The 20,840-nt window shown below is 40.9% G+C and overlaps 1 protein-coding gene across 4 annotated transcripts in view; it reads left to right on the top strand.

Annotated features, from left to right (window-relative positions):
- The window catches only part of cacna2d1a (calcium channel, voltage-dependent, alpha 2/delta subunit 1a), a 217,053-nt gene that overhangs the window by 92,940 nt on the left and 103,273 nt on the right, over positions 1–20,840 (top strand). For all 4 annotated transcript variants that reach the window (XM_061912205.1, XM_061912203.1, XM_061912201.1 and 1 more), the window contains exons 8-17: positions 1,351–1,420; positions 1,499–1,549; positions 1,827–1,926; positions 8,345–8,503; positions 9,583–9,687; positions 9,753–9,831; positions 14,382–14,431; positions 14,506–14,595; positions 14,935–14,997; positions 19,514–19,597. In XM_061912205.1, coding sequence (XP_061768189.1) covers positions 1,351–1,420; positions 1,499–1,549; positions 1,827–1,926; positions 8,345–8,503; positions 9,583–9,687; positions 9,753–9,831; positions 14,382–14,431; positions 14,506–14,595; positions 14,935–14,997; positions 19,514–19,597 — 851 coding nt within the window. The remainder of the gene's footprint in view (positions 1–1,350; positions 1,421–1,498; positions 1,550–1,826; positions 1,927–8,344; positions 8,504–9,582; positions 9,688–9,752; positions 9,832–14,381; positions 14,432–14,505; positions 14,596–14,934; positions 14,998–19,513; positions 19,598–20,840) is intronic.

Below are 20,840 nucleotides of genomic sequence, written 5' to 3'. Positions count from 1 at the left end.
CAATCGTACTATCCCATTAACAGAAAAACAAGCCCAAAGCATGATGTTTCCACCTCCATGCTTCACAGTAGGAATGGTGTTCTTGGGATGCAACTCAGTATTTTTCTTCCTCCAAACCACGACGAGTTGAGTTTATACCAAAAAGTTCTATTTTGGTTTCATCTGACCACATGACATTCTCCCAATCCTCTGCTGCATCATCCATGTATCCATTTTGGTATAAACTCAACTCGTCGTGTTTGGAGGAAGAAGAATACTGAGTTGCATCCCAAGAACACCTCGCCTACTGTGAAGCATGGGGGTGGAAACATCATGCTTTGGGGCTGTTTTTCTGCTAAGGTTACAGGACGATTGATCCGTATTAAGGAAAGAATGAACGGGGCCATGTATCGTGAGATTTTGAGCCAAAACCTCCTTCCATCAGTGAGAGTATTTGACCAAATACTTATTTTCCACCATAATTTACAAATAAATTCTTTAAAATTCCTACAATGTGAATTCCTGGATTTTTTTTCACATCCTGTCTCTCACAGTTGAAGTGTACCTATGATGAAAATTACAGACCTCTGTCATCATTTTAAGTGGGAGAACTTGCACAATCGGTTCCTGACTAAATGCTTTTTTGCCCCACTGTATTTCACAGCTGCCCAGGCGTAATATTTTGGAAAAAACACATTTAATTAAAAAATAATAAAATTGTTTTTTAAACAATCAATCACAAACATTTTTTTTTAATTACAAATAAATGGTTTAATGCAGGGGTCGGGAATCTTTATGGCTGAGAGAGCCATACAAGCCAAATACTTTAAAAAGTATTTCCGTGAGAGCCATATAATATTTTTTTAACACTGAATACAACTAAATGCGTGCATTTTTAAGGAAGACCAACATTTTTAGAGTATAATAAGTCTCTTATTCTTTTTAATAACATTGTTATTCTGAAGCTAACCAATAATAAATAAAATACTTCTTACCATTAATGCGACTTCTTGAACAGGTGCGGTAGAAACCGGATGGATGGATTAAAATGCATGAGAATGTTTTATATTTTGAATGTTATTTTCGACACTGTGATTAGCAGCGGAATTATTCATTACTTATCGTGTTAAGCAATGTCAGCTAAGATTTATTTGCGATCCAGATGCAGTCATCAAAAGAGCCACATCTGGCTCGAGAGCCATAGGTTCCCTACCCTGGTCTAATGTAACCGTTAGTTTTATTCATACATTAGTTTCATCATTCAAATGGCTTTAAGTGTTGAATAGAATCACCACTCATACTAATAGTGACATTCCAGTGCCTCAAAGCTATGCTTGAAAATAAAGTTTTTATCTTGTTTTGTAATCCCAGCATCCCCCTGGATCGACTCGAGCAAATCAGCCAATAAGATTGACCTCTACGATGTACGCAGACGGCCATGGTGCGTGTAAACTCCACACATCATATCCATGTACAAGCATAAAGTGTTTTCCTTTCTCAAATAAACATTCTTGCTCAGGTACATCCAGGGGGCGGCCTCACCCAAGGACATGCTGATCCTGGTGGACGCGTGAGTGACCACCTTATGATTCGACTCGTACAGTCAGCCGGAATATTGCACAGCCTTTGACCTTCGACCTGCCCGTGGGCGCCGCGCTCTCTTGTCTGCCGCCTCAGTGGCCGTGTGACGCTGACGAGCATGCGGGGCCGCCACGGCCATTCCCCCCCTCCCACCCCCTGAAAATAGTTAAATGCAACAAAATAACTGTATTCCATTATGTGACATACAAATCAACAGACTCCGAAATCTAAATATGAATGGTTGTCTTGTGACGTACAACCTGCAGGAGCGGCAGCGTGTCGGGTCTGACCCTCAAGCTGATCCGAACGTCCGTCAGCAAGATGCTGGAGACGCTGTCCGACGATGACTACGTCAACGTCGTCTATGTGAGTGTCCATGCAGCCATCATGTAACATGAATGTAGCATTATGGTATGGAATTGTTGTATTTTACATCCAATCAGATTGTCTTGATGTTGTGCACAGCCACTCGGGAGCAGTGCTGAGCTGTATTAATCATTGTTAATTGCCTCCCTTTATTTACATTTCTGCTGTCTTTCTTGTCAATTTGCCATTTGAGAGTGAGTGAGTGAATTATATTTATATAGCGCATTTTCTCTAATGACTCAAAGCGCTTTACATAGTGAAACCCAATATCTAAGTTACATTCAAACCAGTGTGGGTGGCACTGGGAGCAGGTGGGTAAAGTGTATTGCCCAAGGACACAACGGCAGTGACTAGGTTGGCAGAAGCGGGAATCGAACCTGCAACCCTCAAGTTGCTGGCACGGCCACTCTACCAACCGAGCTATACCGCCCCTCTGACCCTTTTCTCTCTCTCTTTCTCTCTCTGTGTGCGTGCGCGTGCGTATCGTTGTTTACACAACATGAAAAGTGCATGTTATTGAGCGTCTTCATGGGCCGCACGCACGACGGCGCCTGTGCAAAGCGCCGCCTGTGCAAAGCGCCGCCTGTGCAAAGCGCCGCACAAGTTGGACCAATGCACGCGTGCACACTTGAAGGCTGGACGTGGCGTGTAATGTTACAGAAACCGGCCACGACTCAAGTCAGCCGCTGATGCGTTCACTGACAAGGGGAATATTCATCACTTTAAAGTGCCACGCGCTTGCCGTTTCCTGGCAATCGGGGTTAGGAAAATGTGATCTGAAAGGCTTTCAGCCATGTTTAAAATATTGTGTATGCTTGGCACGGGATTGGTCGATAAATCTATAAATATACACCCCCTACCAAATGCAAATAAATAACATTTTGATTTGCTATTCAGAGCAAGCATTGATTTGATTTTCTTTCACTGCCTTGATGGAGCGCCACCTTTTTTGTTTTGTTTTTGTGGCGCTTTCAAATTAGCTAAGAGCTTTTGAAGGTAATGCAATTAGTTGACAATTCAGCTTCATAACAGAAGAGCACTTTGATGTGTTTGAGTAACAAGTTGAACTATATATTTCATATTTTACTCCCACACATGCAAACTAGTATTTTCCTACTGCCGTTCGAACGCACACAATATAAGACACAATTTAACATTTATTTTATGACCGTACTGAACCTAATAGGAGACCATGTTAGTCTGAAGAAGATAAGTCATCTTTATACTCGGAGTCTTGAGACTGAATCTTAGCCGTCAACAATATCCATCCATCCATCTTCTTCCTCTTATCCGAGGTCAGGTCGCGGGGGCAGCAGCCTAAGCATAGAAGCTCAATCTTCCCTCTCCCCAGCTACTTCGTCGGATTCAGAGGCGCTCCCAGGCTAGCTGAGAGACATAGCCTCTCCGTGTCTGAGGTCTTCCCCGTAGCCTCTTAACACCTCCCCAGCACTACGGTCCAAAGGCAAAACCTAGTAACTCACTTCTAGCTGATTTTGAGAAAACAAAGGAAAACCAATCTATCTTGATGCTGTCTTACAAATATTTACAAAGTCATCCAACGTATAGATGTTTTCTTGAGCTTTCATTTTCTTGCCGATTGAGCCATGGATTGAATCAGCTCTCATGAACGTGTGCCCTTTCTCCAGATATTTTATCACAATCTCAGGTGGGCCCCATTCTGCGTTTGCACATTGGGCAAGAGCCGTGTACAGCGTCCAGTTTTTATTTTGACCTCCACAGTTATCTGCCCAAAAGAGTACGCAAGGGGAAGAATCAAGAACAATACTTTTAATGAAGGTGCTTGCAACGTCCTGGGCCAATCTTCCAAATATCCCCTCGTGCCATAATATCACATAATCAGGTTGACCGTCGGCCCCCATTCGTGCAAATGTCTCATTAAAGACAATAAGGCGACTGACAAAGAAGCTCCGATTGGTCCCTTGAGATACTAGGTTTTTCTGTTGTATCTACGCGGTTATGTGGTAGTTGCTAGGTCCTGCCATGCGCGTAACAGCTTACTTACGGAACAAATCACAATATCGCATACACTAATGTAAAGCATATCACTTAGGAACTCCAAAATTATTATCAGCTCAGTTTTGACCAAAATTGAGTTACTGAATTTTGCCTTTGGACGGGAGAGCAACGGGTCCGACTTACTGCTGGCAAGGCGGACCAAGCTTTTGACACTGATCATACAGGGAGCGGACCGCCACAACCAGGCGGTTCGATACACCATACTCTCTGAGCACTCTCCATAGGACTTCCAGAGGGATACGTCAAATGCCTTCTTTAAGTCCACAAGCCATGTCGGCTGGTTAAGCAAACTCCCATGTACTTTCAAGGATCCTGCCGAGAGTATAGAGCTGGTCTACAGTTCTACGACCAGGACGAAAGCCACACAGCTTCATCTGGATCCAAGGTTCGACTATCCGGTGTAGTACACCTGAATAGACCTTACAGGGTAGGCTGAGGAGTGTGATCCTGCGATAGTTGGAACATACACTCCGGTTCCCCTTTTTAAATAGAGGAACCACCACCCCCCCCCCAGTTTGCCAATGCAAAGGCAGCGCAATGGATGTCCACACAATGCTGCAGAGTCTTGTCAACTAAGACAGCCCCACAACATCTATCCCCGGGGTCCTGCCACCAAGGAGGTTTTTAACGGGGACCCCAGCACCAGAAATAGGACAGCCCACCACCCCCGGCACTGATTCCTCATTAGAGGATATGTAGGTGGAATTGAACAGGTCTTCAACTCATTCTTTCCGATCCAATCCACAACATCTCCAGTTGAGTTCAGCAGCACACTGTCCCTTCCATACGTGGTGTTGACAGTGCACTGCTTGCCCCTCCTGAGGCGGCAAATAGTGGTACAGAATCGCTTCGAAGCTGTCCGGAAGCCGTTCTCCATGGTTGTTCCGAACTCCTCCCATGTCCGAATTTTTTTGCTATCAATATCATCATCCACGAATCTTTCATCCTCGCTCAAATTAATGGGGAAAGTGTCGTTTTCTCGGTCCGAATAGTTCTTGCTGCTGGAGGCTCCCATTAAAAACAATGTGCGGACGTGAGGAGCCCTCACCCTTGTGACGTCATCGTCTGCGACTTCCGGTAAAGGCGAGGCTTTTTTATCAGCACCAAAAGTTGCGAACTTTATCGTGGATGTCCTTCCGGAACAAAAATATGGCAATATCCCGAAATGATCAAGTATGACACATAGAATGGACCTGCTATCCCCGTTTAAATAAGAAAATATCATTTCAGTAGGCCTTTAAGTGTATGGTGATGAAATAAAGGAAAAATATGTTTACGCGAATACAAGACGTTAATTTTGCCCTACAAGATAGTTTAAGAGAGCTCGTCTTCATCAATCAATCAATCAATCAATGTTTATTTATATAGCCCCAAATCACAAATGTCTCAAAGAACTGCACAAATCATTACGACTACAACATCCTCGGAAGAACCCACAAAAGGGCAAGGAAAACTCACACCCAGTGGGCAGAGAGAATTCACATCCAGTGGGACGCCAGTGACAATGCTGACTATGAGAAACCTTGGAGAGGACCTCAGATGTGGGCAACCCCCCCTCTCTAGGGGACCGAAAGCAATGGATGTCGAGCGGGTCTAAACATGATACTGTGAAAATTCAATCCATAGTGGCTCCAACACAGCCGCGAGAGTTCAGTTCAAGCGGATCCAAGACAGCAGCGAGAGTCCCGTCCACAGGAAACCATCTCAAGCGGATCAGCAGCGTAGAGACGTCCCCAACCGATACAGGCGAGCGGTCCATCCTGGGTCCCGACGAGCGGTCCATCCTGGGTCTCCACTCTGGACAGCCAGTACTTCATCCATGGTCATCGGACCGGACCCCCTCCACAAGGGAGGGGGGGACATAGGAGAAAGAAAAGAAGCGGCAGATCAACTGGTCTAAAAAGGAGGTCTATTTAAAGGCTAGAGTATACAGATGAGTTTTAAGGTGAGACTTAAATGCTTCTACTGAGGTAGTCTTATATTCAAGGTTGCTTCTATTGTAGTCAGTATGGTGTGGTGCAGACATAAGGATAATACCATTTTCCTACAGAAATCGGTCTGAAAAAAGTGGTTGTCCTATATTCAGGGATGCTTTATCTTTCAATATGGTATTATAAGGGTATGCTGATGAAATAAAGATAACTATTATGAGAAAGTAGTTTTGACCTCAAGTAGTCTGAAAATGAGTAATTTTCTTATATCCAGGGTTTTTTGTATTAGTCATTATCGTGCGGCAAGGATGTGACAGAACTGTAGTTATATATAAGATAGTGGTTTTGCCCTAGAAAACAGTCTGAAAAATGAGTGGTACTCTTATATCCAGGACTGCTTGTATTTAAGTCAATATCGTAGTCTAAGTGTATGTAGATATAGAATAAGGTCTGAGAAACAGTGGACATCTTATGTTCAGTGTTTGCTTGTATTATAGTCAGTATGCAACTGCAAGGATGGGCTGATGAAATAAAGACAATATAAGACGTTTGTAGAAAACAGTCGAAAAAATGTGGTCGTCTTACATTAAGGCTCACTTATGCTGTCAACATGATATACAAGGGTGTGCTGATGAAACAAAGAAATGACTGTATTGACCCCAAATCCATCCGTCATCCATCCATTATCTTCCGCTTATCCGAGGTCGGGTCGCGGGGGAAACAGCCTAAGCAGGGAAACCCAGACTTCCCTCTCCCCAGCCACTTCGTTTAGCTCTTCCCGGGGGATCCCGAGGCGTTCCCAGGCCAGCCGGGAGACATAGTCTTCCCAACGTGTCCTGGGTCTTCCCCGTGGCCTCCTACCGGTTGGACGTGCCCTAAACACCTCCCTAGGGAGGCGTTCGGGTGGCATCCTGACCAGATGCCCGAGCCACCTCATCTGGCTCCTCTCGATGTGGAGGAGCAGCGGCTTTACTTTGAGTCCCTCCCGGATGGCAGAGCTTCTCACCCTATCTCTAAGGGAGAGCCCCGCCACACGGCGGAGGAAACTCATTTCGGCCGCTTGTACCCGTGATCTTATCCTTTCGGTCATGACCCAAAGCTCATGACCATAGGTGAGGATGGGAACGTAGATCGACCGGTAAATTGAGAGCTTTGCCTTCCGGCTCAGCTCCTTCTTCACCACAACGGATCGGTACAACGTCCGCATTACTGAAGACGCCGCACCGATCCGCCTGTCGATCTCACGATCCACTCTTCCCTCACTCGTGAACAAGACTCCTAGGTACTTGAACTCCTCCACTTGGGGCAGGGTCTCCCCCCCAACCCGGAGATGGCACTCCACCCTTTTCCGGGCGAGAACCATGGACTCGGACTTGGAGGTGCTGATTCTCATTCCGGTCGCTTCACACTCGGCTGCGAACCGATCCAGCGAGAGCTGAAGATCCCGGTCAGATGAAGCCATCAGGACCACATCATCTGCAAAAAGCAGAGACCTAATCCTGCGGTTACCAAACCGGAACCCCTCAACGCCTTGACTGCGCCTAGAAATTCTGTCCATAAAAGTTATGAACAGAATCGGTGACAAAGGACAGCCTTGGCGGAGTCCAACCCTCACTGGAAATGTGTTTGACTTACTGCCGGCAATGCGAACCAAGCTCTGACACTGATCGTACAGGGAGCAGACCGCCACAATAAGACAGTCCGATACCCCATACTCTCTGAGCACTCCCCACAGGACTTCCCGAGGGACACGGTCGAATGCCTTCTCCAAGTCCACAAAGCACATGTAGACTGGTTGGGCAAACTCCCATGCACCCTCAAGAACCCTGCCGAGAGTATAGAGCTGGTCCACAGTTCCACGACCAGGACGAAAACCACACTGTTCCTCCTGAATCCGAGGTTCGACTATCCGGCGTAGCCTCCTCTCCATTACACCTGAATAAACCTTACCGGGAAGGCTGAGGAGTGTGATCCCACGATAGTTGGAACACAGCCTCCGGTCCCCCTTCTTAAAGAGAGGACCCACCACCCCGGTCTGCCAATCCAGAGGTACCGCCCCCAATGTCCACGCGATGCTGCAAATATTGTCCAAATATAGGACAATATTTTTCTTTCTGGTAATGGTTGTGGTTGCTTCCGTGATTGCAGTAAAACTAATAATATTAATCCATAATCAGGATGTGTTTTTTTGTCCCTACCTTGCTATCCTTCCTTCTTCTCCTTTAGCCTCCTTGGGTCTGTAAACTTTGTTTTTTTGTTTAAAACAAAGTGTTAAAAATGAGATCGATGTCAGTTAGATATTTAATTTGCATGACGCCCAAAGAAAAAAAGAAAAAAAAAACCCTGCCACATATGTTTTATTTTTATTCAAACATGTGCACCTACTTCTCCGAGCGTGTGATCCCCTCTCCCGTCATCCCGCCTTCCTCTCCCTCTTTTACCCTCTCCAGTTTAACAACGAAGCCACGCACGCCGCCTGCTTCGAGAACCTGGTGCAGGCCAACGTGCGCAACAAGAGGATCCTGAAGGACGCTGTGCAGGGCATCAGTGCCAAAGGAACCACCAACTACAAGGGGGGATTTGAACTGGCCTTCAAGCAGCTTGCCCAAGTATGGACGATATTGATGAGTGTCCTTTGAATACTGAGAGGGTTTTGCAGTTTTTCCAATAATATGATCTGTTTTTATATAATATTCATTTGGAATAATAATTATGTAATCTAATGATATGGAGTGAAATGTGAGACTTTTTATGCATCCATCCATCCATCCATTTTTTACCGCCTGTCCTTTTTGGGACCGCGGGGGCGACTGGAGCCTATTCCTGTTGCACTCAGGGGGAAGGCGGTTTATACCCTGGACAAGTCGCCATCTTATCACAGGGCCAACACAGATAGACAGACAACACCCACATTCCCAACTAAACCAAAAATAGAATTACTACAAAAAAAGTTTAGATTTAATTTTTTTATGGATTTGAAATAATTAAAATCATTTTAAATAAATAAAACAGAAATTGGGTTGCAAAATTAGTTTTTGTCAAGTTTTTTTTAAATTCTTTTATTTGGTTGCATATTGTTTCTGGTTGCAAACTTTGGTTGCAAATCTTTTCTGCATTTTGAGTTTTTTTTAATGTTTTTTTTGGGGGGGGGGGGGGGGGGGGGGGGTTGACAAATGTTTTCTTGGACAGTCCAACCCGAAACAAATTGTTAATTTTGTGAACAAAACTATTTGCAACCCCTCAACTCCAAAAATAGCATTCCCGCATATTTGTTTTTTTTTCAGATAAAAAAAAGATTTGCAACACAAACTTTTTTTTGGTTGCAATTATTATTATATATATATATATATATATATATATATATATATATATATATATATATATATATATATATATATATATATATATATATATATCCATCCAATACTTTATTTTCTTGGCCTTTTTTGCAAAATATTTTTAGTTTATTGGCTAGCACGCTCGTCCCGGGCCAACTGCAACGTAGGTTCAAGTCCCGGAACAAAATGCAGGGACCAAACTAGGTGGGCTAAACAAGTCCATATTTTGTGTTGCATAAAATGATTTATCTCCATTTACTGTAATGACATCTTGGTCCTATGATAGTATGACGATAGTGAGTCTTTGTCGCCCTCTTGTGGTTGTACCAACACTTGCAGTTTTCTTCCAGGTGAACGTGTCCCGGGCCAACTGCAACAAGATCATCATGCTCTTCACCGATGGAGGCGAGGAGCGTGCTGAAGAGATCTTTGAGAAATACAACCCCAAACAAGCTGTGAGCGCGCACAACCTAAATATTTTTTTTTGTTTATAACTAAGTTACATTTCCTTACCTTACAGGTGCGCATTTTTACCTTCTCAGTTGGGCAGCACAACTATGACAAGGGGCCCGTACAGTGGATGGCGTGCACTAACAAAGGTAAGACTTGAATGAATGAATGAATGAATGAATGAAATAAGTTTATTTCGGTCATATAATCAATCAAATCAAATCAATCAACCATTGTGTGTGATCAGTTTTACAGTACATGTTATATGTATACAATAATGCACATTTACACACGAAAGAAAAGAAAAAGAATGACCAAAAAAGGAATAGGCTGAAGCCAAAGCTTATATTTGCCTATCCTATACCTTCACAGAAAATTAGATTGCCTGGAACATCAACATAAAAAAATAAATAAATCAAAAATCAATGGGATGAAAGTAATTGTGACTATATTTTATAATTTTCAATTATTTCACCTTTCAATGTTTTCTTAAACCTTACCAAAGAATTGCATGTCTTCAGCTCATCACTGAGCTTGTTCCACCATTTAACTCCTAAAACTGTAATACATTTGTATTTTATATTTGTTCTCGCTTTACCCATTTCAAAAATCGATATCCCCCTTAAATGATAGTTTTCTCCTCTTAAATGAAATAGCCTGCGAATACAAGCTGGAAGGCTGTTGTTCTTTACTCGAAACATAATTTCCATTGTTTTTAAAAACACAATGTCGGAAAATTTTAACACATTTGACCTCATAAATAAAGGATTGGTATGTTCATAGTAGCAGGCTTTGTGTATTATTCTAATGACCCTTTTTTGAAGTTTTATGATTGGGTCTATGTTTGTTTTATAAACATTTCCCCAAATTTCAACACAATACGTTAAATATGGAAAAATTAAAGAATAATACAACATATGCAGGCATGTCTTATTCAGCATGTGTCTTACTTTATAAAGAATAGCAATAGATTTGGATATTTTTCCTTTTATATATTCAATATGCGGTTTCCAACACAGTTTATGATCAATTATTATTCCCAAGAATTTAGTTTCATATACTCTATCAATTTCCACATGATTTAACTTTAATTTTGCTTCACAATTTGTCCTTGCACCACTAAACACCATAAATTTAGTTTTCTTATCATTTAATGATAACTTATTAATATCAAACCATTTTTTTAGTTGAATTAACTCAACCTCCATTATCCTCAACACTTCCTTCAAGTCTTCTCCTGAACAATATACATTTGTATCATCTGCAAACATAATAAATTTCAATTTATTAGATACTGAACAAATATCATTTAGGTAGAGTATAAATAACTTAGGTCCCAATACTGAGCCTTGTGGAACACCACAAGTTACTCTTCTTGGCTGTGATTTAATCTTATTAATTTCCACATATTGATATCTGTTACTTAAATAACTACTACTACTACTATGACTTAGACCATCATTTACACCAGGGCTGTCAAACTCAATTTATTTAGGGCCATGTCGCAATTATGGCTGCCATTAGAGGGACACGTGTAGCAGTGATTATAAATGAAAATAAACACAGAATAAATTTGTTACACAATTAGAAAATGAAACAGTTTTTGAACACATTGCTTTGAAACTAAGTCAAGATGACGAGCAAATATTTAAGTATTTATCTTTCACAACAAAACAAAAATGCTTGGTACATCTTGTTGATCAGTGTGAAACATATGCTTTCTGTCAACATTGAAAGCACAAATACATTTGGTCTGAAAGTGCTTTTGTTTTAAATGTCCAGACTTGTAGGCCACATAAACGATGTGGTGGGCCACGTAAAATGATTTGGCGGGCCACAATAAAAAGTGACTGGCCACAAAGGACGTGGGAGACCACATGAAACAATGTAGTTGATCATATTTAAATGACATGGAGGGCCAACTTAAAACGATTTGACTGGCCACATAAATAATGTGGCAGACGACATAAAATTTTATGATGGACCACTTTAAATGATGTGGCGGACCACATAAAATGACATAGTGGACCACAATAGAATGATGTGGCATGCCACTTTAAAAAATTATGGTATGGTTGACATTTAAGAGCAGGCTTAAAGGCCTATTGAAACCCACTACTACCGACCACGCAGTCTGATAGTTTATATATCAATGATGAAATATTAACACTGTAACACATGCCAATACGGCCTTTTTAGTTTACTAAATTTCAATTTTAAATTTCCCGCGAAGTATCTTGTTGAAAACGTTGCGGAATGATGACGCGTACGCGTGACGTCACGGACTGTCAGGAAATATTAGCGCTGCACCACTCGCGGCTAAAAGTCGTCTGCCTTAACCGCATAATTACACAGTATTTTGGACATCTGTGTTGCTGAATCTTTTGCAATGTGTTCATTTAATAATGGAGACTATAAAAAATAATGCTGTTGGTGGAAAGCGGTGGATTGCAGCTGCCTTTAGCACCGAGACACAGCCGGTGTTTCTTTGTTTGTTGTGAAGCGGAGCGGTCAAGCGATCATGTTTTCTCCACGTCAACCAGCATGTTTTTGGATGGGGAAATTGTGATATATATCTTACCGGAGAAATCATTCAATTATTTGTCGTCCTGCAGCAGCTGTTTAAAAGGCAGCTGTGAGCTTGGCACCTCGGCTTCTTTCTGACACACTTTGTGTTCACCGCAGCCATTCAAACTTCGAAATATGTCTTTACAATCTTTAAAATCTCACTAAAACACTATTAAAACAATAAGCAGATAAGAGATCTTTCAGAATTATCCTAGTAAATGTGTCTGATCACATCTGAAACGCTCACACTGCCGTCGCCCGGAGCCGTCGCTTTTTTTCTTCTTCTAGTCCTTCACTATAAATATCCTCATTCACAAATCTTTCATCCTCGCTCAAATTAATGGGGAAATTGTATTTTTCTCGGTCCGAATTGCTCTTACTGCTGGTGGCTCCCATTAAAAACAATGTGAATATGTGTGGAGCACTGCAACTCGTGACGTCACGCACACATACTCTTGGTAAAGGCAGGGCTTTTCTATTAGTGACCAAAAGTTGCGAACTTTATTGTCGATGTTCTCTACTAAATCCTTTCAGCAAAAGTATGACAATATCGCGAAATGAGCAAGTATGACACATAGAATGGACCTGCTATCCCCGTTTAAATAAGAAAATCTCATTTCAGTAGGCCTTTAAGACCCACCTTTTTGATTTGACTTTTACCTGAAATTAATTATTTTATTGAAGTCCTTTGTATTTTTCTTTGTATCTTATTAGTTATGCAAGATTTTATTTAGTTCTATCAATTTATTATTTACTGTAAATTCTTCTTTTTTTCTATTACGTCTTACTTGTATTTAAATCTTTATCTCTCCTCATGGTTCTTAATATTTTACAAGTGTTATTATTTTTATTTTCCAACGTTCCTCAGATGAGCCATCTGCCTCAGGGGTTATCGGCCACCTCTGTGTCAGCGTCCTGGTGGCCATGGTCTGATGACCTCTTGGTGCAAATGGCTCCTGTGATAGTGTTTACTTACATGTCTCCTCTGTACTCAGCCATGCAATCATTTCTCCATATAGTTGCATATGTGTGTATGTTGTGTTTTGTATCTGTGTCTGTGTGTATGTAAGCAATAATGGGGAATATGGGTCAACGGGGTTTTGTTTTTGACTTTGTAAAGTACTATGTATGAAAAGCGCTTTATAGATAAAGTTTGATTGATTTATCAATGAAAATGAAGTAGCGGTCCGCGATAAAATTATGTGGCAGCCAAGATTAGAGTAATGTGGCGGGCTAGTTTTGGCCCGCGGTCATTTAGTGTGACACCTGTGATTTAGATCATTTAGATAAATGGGGGTTCGCGTACCCCTTGGGGTACTTGTAGGTATGCCAAGGGGTACGTGAGATTTTTCGAACATTTTCTAAAAATAGCAACAATTGAAAATCCTTTTATAAATATATTTGTTGAATAATACTTCAACAAAATATGAATGTAAGTTCATAAACTGTGAAAAGAAACGAAACAATGCAATATTCAGTGTTGACAGCTAGATTTTTAGTGGACATGTTCCATAAATTTTGATGTTAAAGATTTCATTTTTTGTGAAGAAAAGTTTACAATTAATATTATGAATCCAGATGGATCTCTATTACAATCCCCAAAGAGGGCACTTTAAGTTGATTACTTCTATGTGTAGAAATCTTTATTTATAATTGAATCACTTGTTTATTTTTCAACAAGTTTTTAGTTATTTTTATATGTTTTTTTCGAAATAGTTCAAGAAAGACCACTACAAATGAGCAATATTTTGCACTGTTATACAATTTAATAAATCAGAAATTGATGACATAGTGCTGTATTTTACTTCTTTATCTCTCTTTTTCAACCAAAAATGCTTTGCTCTGATGAGGGGGTACTTGAATTAAAAAAATGTTCACAGGGGGTACATCACTGAAAAAAGGTTGAGAACCACTGATTTAGATCAATGATGGTATGGAAACGGTGGTATAAGTTCCGCTGGTGGTCCATATAGTATGCAGGAACACCAGACATGTTTTTTTTTTCTTTTTTTGTTGTTGTTTTTTTTTACAAACAAACCTTTTGTATCAAACTTATGCTTAAAAATTGTAATTTTTCGAAAAATGATTTACGTTGAAAAAAAAGCAACATCTCAAAATGATTAATTCTCAGGTTACTACTATGAGATCCCTTCCATTGGTGCCATCAGGTTGAACACTCAGGTAAGGAAAATGTCTCCCTCTTGTGGCTGCTAGCAAGAAGTTGATATTCCTTTCTCTTATGTCGTTCTTCGCAGGAGTACCTTGATGTTTTGGGCAGACCGATGGTCAAAGCGGACCGTAAGGCCAAGCAGGTCCAGTGGACCAACGTGTACCAGGATGCTCTGGTGTGTAACAAGCATTCACACGCGTGTAAATATGTCTTGCTAAACTCAATTTCAACCCTCATCAGTTACTGGTCATTTATTGATGGCCTTTTATTTGGCTGCACTAAAATCATTTTTCATGCTACTTGAGCTTGTCTTGTGTTGCGTTAAAGCGACAGATAAGAAGTATGGAGCCAAGCTGGAGGCATCGTTAGCCTGCTGATAAGACCCCCACCCTCCCGCCTCCTCGTGTCTGTGCTTTGTTACTGCGACAGCTCGTTTTCATTTTTACACTTTTAAACTGCACAGACTCCACGTCTTGTGTTATGTTGAGTAACTTGTACTGCTTTGTGCCAACAGGAGCTCGGACTGGTCATCACAGGAACGCTTCCTGTCTTCAACAAGACCAACACGGGGTCAAAGGTTAGCTCTTGCTCTCACTATCATGATACTGACAGCCATTCACGCTATGATAATAATTATTAGAATAGAATAGAATAGACTTTACTGTCATTATATTTGCATATTAGAAGATTAAAGACTCCGACTTAAGGTGCGGTTGTGGGAACAAATATCAATCAATCAATTAAAGCTGCAAGCAGCGTTGGTCGGGTCCGCCGTTGGCCGCCGCCGCCGTGTCCCGAGTCCCGATCTTAGTCAAACCAACATAGAGGTTTTTATTCCATGTCTATACGACATTTCTAACAGAAGTTACATGCAGTTTTGTCTGGGTTTTTTCCTAGGGGGCGCTAAGCGCAAGTTAGATTTTTGGGGTTTGGTTTTTTTGTTAGTTGGCCGTTTTTGCCAGTCCTGATGTGTGTGCAAAATTTGGTGAGTTTTGAAGCATGTTAAGGGGGTGAAATTACGGATCGGCGATTCTGGATGTTGTTGATAAATGGCTTTCGGTCTGCATAACAGAGCTTTAACTTGCACTTTGAAGCATTTTAAGTAGGTCAAATTACAGCTCAAAGAGGCAAAAACGTCATTTTTTAGGAAAATTTGCGCAGGGGTTCTTTGAAGGCGCGTAAAATCCAAACCGGAGAACTTATCAAAACTTTGATCAATACTTTTAATCAGAAGTGTTCAAACTCTCTCCTGTGCGAGTTTGAAGCCGAAACGACAAACGCACTGGGAGAAGTGTCGATTTGAAAAAGGTGACGGGTTTTCACAAAACTTTTATTTTGAAGGGGCAATTTTTAACTTTTAGGCAAAAAATGCTATTTTTGCCTCTTTGAGCTATAATATGACCCCCTTAAAATGCTTCAAAACTCACCAAACTTGGCACACACAACCGGACTGGCAGAAATTGTGATCTAGTGAAAAAACCAAACCTTAAAACTCAAAATTGCGCTCTATTGCAATTTTTGAAAGAAACACAGAAAAAACTGCTCCTAGGAAGAGGAAACGGATAAAACTGCTTGTAACTTCTGGTAGGAACGTCGGACAGACATGAAACAAAAACCTCTATGTAGGGCTCACTTAGACCTACATTTTGATAGGTGGCATCTTTCAGTTAAAATCAACAGGAAGTTGGCAATTACCCCTTCAATATAAAGGTTTTGTAAAAAGCCGTCACCTTTTTCCAGACAAAACTGCTTGTAACTTCTGTTAGGAATGTCGTAGAGACATGAAACAAAGACCTCTATGTTGGTCTGACTAAGATCGGGACTCGGGACACGGCGGCGGCGGCCAACGGCGGACCCGACCAACGCTGCTTGCAGCTTTTGGGGTAAAATAAATAACACGAGGTAATAAAGGAAAAACTAACAATTGAAATAAACAGACTACTATCCAATGAAAATAACAAGCAATCCTGTACAAATACAAAACACTATTGAAATACAAAATACTGTACAATATACAGAACAAGACAAGAGTACCGAAATAATAAATAACAATCAGTGTCGGAGGTATTGCACTCGAAGGGTAGTATTGCACAGTAGGGTATTAGGGCATGATATTGTATAGGGGTGAATTATTATTGTTATTATAAGTTACAGTTTGTTCTGGCTCTGATGCACCTGTAGCGCCTGCCCGATGGTAGCAGGTGGAACAGGTGGTAGCCAGGGTGTGTGCTTTTCTTTGGTGATGGTTTTTGCTTTCTTGAGGCAGCGGGGGTCGTGTAAATCCTTCAGGGAGGGCAGGGGGCAGCCAATGATTTTTTTGTGCAGACTTTATGACCCTCTGAATAGCCTGTTTGTCTGCTTCAGTGCAGCTGGCGTACCACACTGTTATGCAGTACGTCAGCAGGCTCTCGACAGCCGAGCGATATAATGTCACCATCAGCTGCCTCTCCAGTCCGTTCTTCCTCAGCACCCTCAGGAAGTGGAGTCTCTGCTGGGCCTTCCGGATGACCACAGTTGTATTTTGGGTCCAGGGCAGGTCAGCAGATATGAGGGTGCCGAGGAACTTGAAGGAGCTGACTCTCTCCACCTCCTCGCCGTTGATGTAGATGGGGGCGGGGTTATTATTATTATTATTATTTGTTGTTAATTTTTTTATTCATATTTATTATTTGTCCACATTTACTTATTATTATTAATGTATTGGTCTATATTTTAATTAAGTTGCTAGTAAAAAGACTGCATCACAGTAAAATGCTTTCAGCCTTTTTCTGAAATTTTTAATGAAAAATTTGGCGGCGTAGTTTGGTTGGTAGAGTGGCCGAGCAGCATCTTGAGGGTTCCAGGTTCGATCTCTGCTTCTGCCATCCTAATCACTGCTGTTGTGTCCTTGGGCAAGACACTTGAACACCTGCTCCCAGTGCCACCCACACTGGTTTAAATGTAGCTTAAAGATGTAGATAATGGGTTTCACTATGTAAAGCGCTTTGAGTCGCTAGAGAAAAGCGTAATATAAATATAATTCCCTTCACTTCAAATTCTGCGGCATTAATATTCTATACACATATTTGTATTGTTATTATTGGCAATATTATTATTCTTTAACATTTTTTATTAAATACATTTTTATTATCATCCCGGTCAGATGATGGCTTCATCTGACCGGGATCTTCAGCTCTCGCTGGATCGGTTCGCAGCCGAGTGTGAAGCGACCGGAATGAGAATCAGCACCTCCAAGTCCGAGTCCATGGTTCTCGCCCGGAAAAGGGTGGAATGCCATCTCCGGGTTGGGGAGGAGACCCTGCCCCAAGTGGAGGAGTTCAAGTACCTAGGAGTCTTGTTCACGAGTGGGGGAAGAGTGGATCGTGAGATCGACAGGCGGATCGGTGCGGCGTCTTCAGTAATGCGGACGTTGTACCGATCCATTGTGGTGAACAAGGAGCTGAGCCGGAAGGCAAAGCTCTCAATTTACCGGTCGATCTACGTTCCCATCCTCACCTATGGTCATGAGCTTTGGGTCATGACCGAAAGGATAAGATCACGGGTACAAGCGGCCGAAATGAGTTTCCTACACCGTGTGGCGGGGCTCTCCCTTAGAGATAGGGTGAGAAGCTCTGCCATCCGGGAGGAACTCAAAGTAAAGCCGCTGCTCCTTCACACCGAGAGGAGCCAGATGAGGTGGTTCGGGCATCTGGTCAGGATGCCACCCGAACGCCTCCCTACGGAGGTGTTTAGGGCACGTCCAACCGGTAGGAGGCCACGGGGAAGACCCAGGACACGTTGGGAAGACTATGTCTCCCGGCTGGCCTGGGAACGCCTCGGGATCCCCCGGGAAGAGCTAGACGAAGTGGCTGGGGAGAGGGAAGTCTGGGTTTCCCTGCTTAGGCTGTTGCCCCCGCGACCCGACCTCGGATAAGCGGAAGATGATGGAAGGATGGACGTTTTTATTAGATAATATTAAATACGTTATTCATACTCTATAAATGCTCGGGTATTATTTTAAATGCATAGATATTTGTATTATCATTATTACTACTATCATTTATCAATTTATTTATACTGTATAAATACAAGGGTAATATTTCAAACATTTGATTGCTATTATTATTATTGTTACTATTAATATGTTTTTTTCTTATTTATTCGTTACTTTATCTTGTACACATGATGCAATATTATTGTTATCTCAGACACTTGGATCCCATTCCTCTTTTTTTTCTTCTCCTTATTATTATATTATTATTTTTTATTTTTTGTATATCAATTACTTTATTTATAAATGCTGCAGTATTATTTTAAATGCTTGAATACTAATATCACTATTATGATTATTATTGTATTTTTTTCATTTTGCAATTGCTTAAAACATGATGTATTTTTGTGAGTGAAATTTTACGTCATTTTACGATGAAAAACATCACTAATGTAATAAAAATGCTGATATATTTTTTCAAGAATTCGTTTTTTGTATTGAAGTTTCATAATCAACAGTCACATTTTGTATACTTAGTGGTATATTATAAAATGCGTTGAGATGGGCAGAGTCTCACTTGGACTAAAACAAATATTTTTAATTATGTTTTTCTATGTTTTTATTACACTTAATTGATTTCTATCTTTAGTATTTTTTATGTTATTATTATATACATTCTGGCAGGCAGGCAGTCCCACTAATGTTACTATTTATTAGACATATGAATACAGTATGTATCGTATAAATGACATTTTCAAGGAGGGATGATCATTAATAATTTTTATTGTAACATTATTGGACATACAGAATAAATGCTACTTGGACGTTCTCCTCAGCTCCTCACTTTTGGTTTATTGGACATGTAGAGAAGCAGAGCATTGTTGTGATGAGGGAGACAAATGATGGCGAGCTAAAGTGGGTCAAGATGAGTTTACATGTCCAACCCGTTTGACGCCGAGGTTACTTTGTCTGCAAATACCTCGTCTGTGACTCATGGCGGCATGTTGGACTTTTGGGAATGAAACTTTCCAGATATTTCCATTGCTAGCTCATTTCCTCGAAACGCCTCAGAGGAGCTGCAGGCTCCGTCATAATTAGACTTTGTTTTATTGTGTCTTTACAGAAATCTCAGAACCAGCTCATCTTGGGTGTCATGGCCGTCGACGTCTCGCTGGAAGACATCAAGAGACTCACGCCACGCTTTACTGTAAGGACATAACATTAGGTACACCTGTGCAATCTCATCACCTCCGATGCGAGGACTTTTTACTGTACTTTAAAAACTGCAGTTTTACCATCTTATACAGGAATATCTGACTAGCAGTAGGTTCTTAAAAACAGCAGAAGACCCCTGTCACGTAGAAGATCTTTGACGAGAAGTAACTCCTCAAAAAGAGCAAGGCACGCCTTTCATACAGAGGATATTGGACTTATGTTTTTGCAGTAGGTCCTCAGCAGAATGTTCCTGCCACACATTGGACTAGCAATAGGTTCTCAAAAACAGCAGTGCGCTCCTATCATAAAGAGAAGCTTAGGTTAGCAGTAGTTTCTCAAAAATAGCAGAGGACCCCTATAGGGCTGGACAATAAGCACATTTTGTTTTTGATTTTGATTATAGCTTCACACGATCATGAAATTAGAATGATAATGAAAAATAAAAGATTATTTGGCTGCGCAACGTGCATGTAAAGTTCCGGACTTTGTGACGGTCTTACAGATGAGTAAATAAAAAGACCACATCAACCAGAAGTCTGGGATCTCACCATGGTTGCTACTTTTTATGTAACAGCACTAGTATGCCTAATCCATAGTCACTGAACTCAACAAAAACAGTAAGGCATTTGACCGCATTCACATAACTGGGGACAGAGTTACATAATTGAAAATAAGAAAAATTACATACATGTAAGTTAAATGCTGTCGTTATAAGGAGAAGGAACATTTGTTTGGGAGAATAATGACGTTCTGAACTAAACAATGTTGAGAAGGCCCCTTTTATTTTACATTTTATTACATTTAATTTGACACAAAAACCACACACACTATGGTGGTAAAATAGATGTATATGAAAATAAAAAAAATCGGGATTAAAAACAAAACGAAAAACCTTTGTTTTTTTTTCATATTACAGGTGTTGTATTACTATTATTTTACTTATTGTGGTTTATTCTTTACTATTATTTTACTTATTGTGGTTTATTCTTTACTAATTTATATTCTTTTTTAAAAATATTTAAAGTTGAGTTTTTGCGGTACAATAACGACACAGGCTTTTAAATTAATGAATAATCGTGTTATTTATCGTGATTACAAAATCAATCGAAATAATCGTGATTATTATTTTTGCCATAATGGTCCAGCCCTAGTCCCCTGCCGCGCAGAGCAGTTGGACTAAAGTTTTTGTATTTGTTTTTTATTAACAGCATAACGGTCCTGTAAGAGATTCTTGG

This window comes from Nerophis ophidion, linkage group LG10 (genome assembly GCF_033978795.1).
Source record: "Nerophis ophidion isolate RoL-2023_Sa linkage group LG10, RoL_Noph_v1.0, whole genome shotgun sequence".
Classification (NCBI taxonomy): Eukaryota; Metazoa; Chordata; class Actinopteri; order Syngnathiformes; family Syngnathidae; genus Nerophis; species Nerophis ophidion.
Note: the sequence above shows the minus strand (reverse complement) of the source record. Positions and strands in the feature narration are given on the sequence as shown.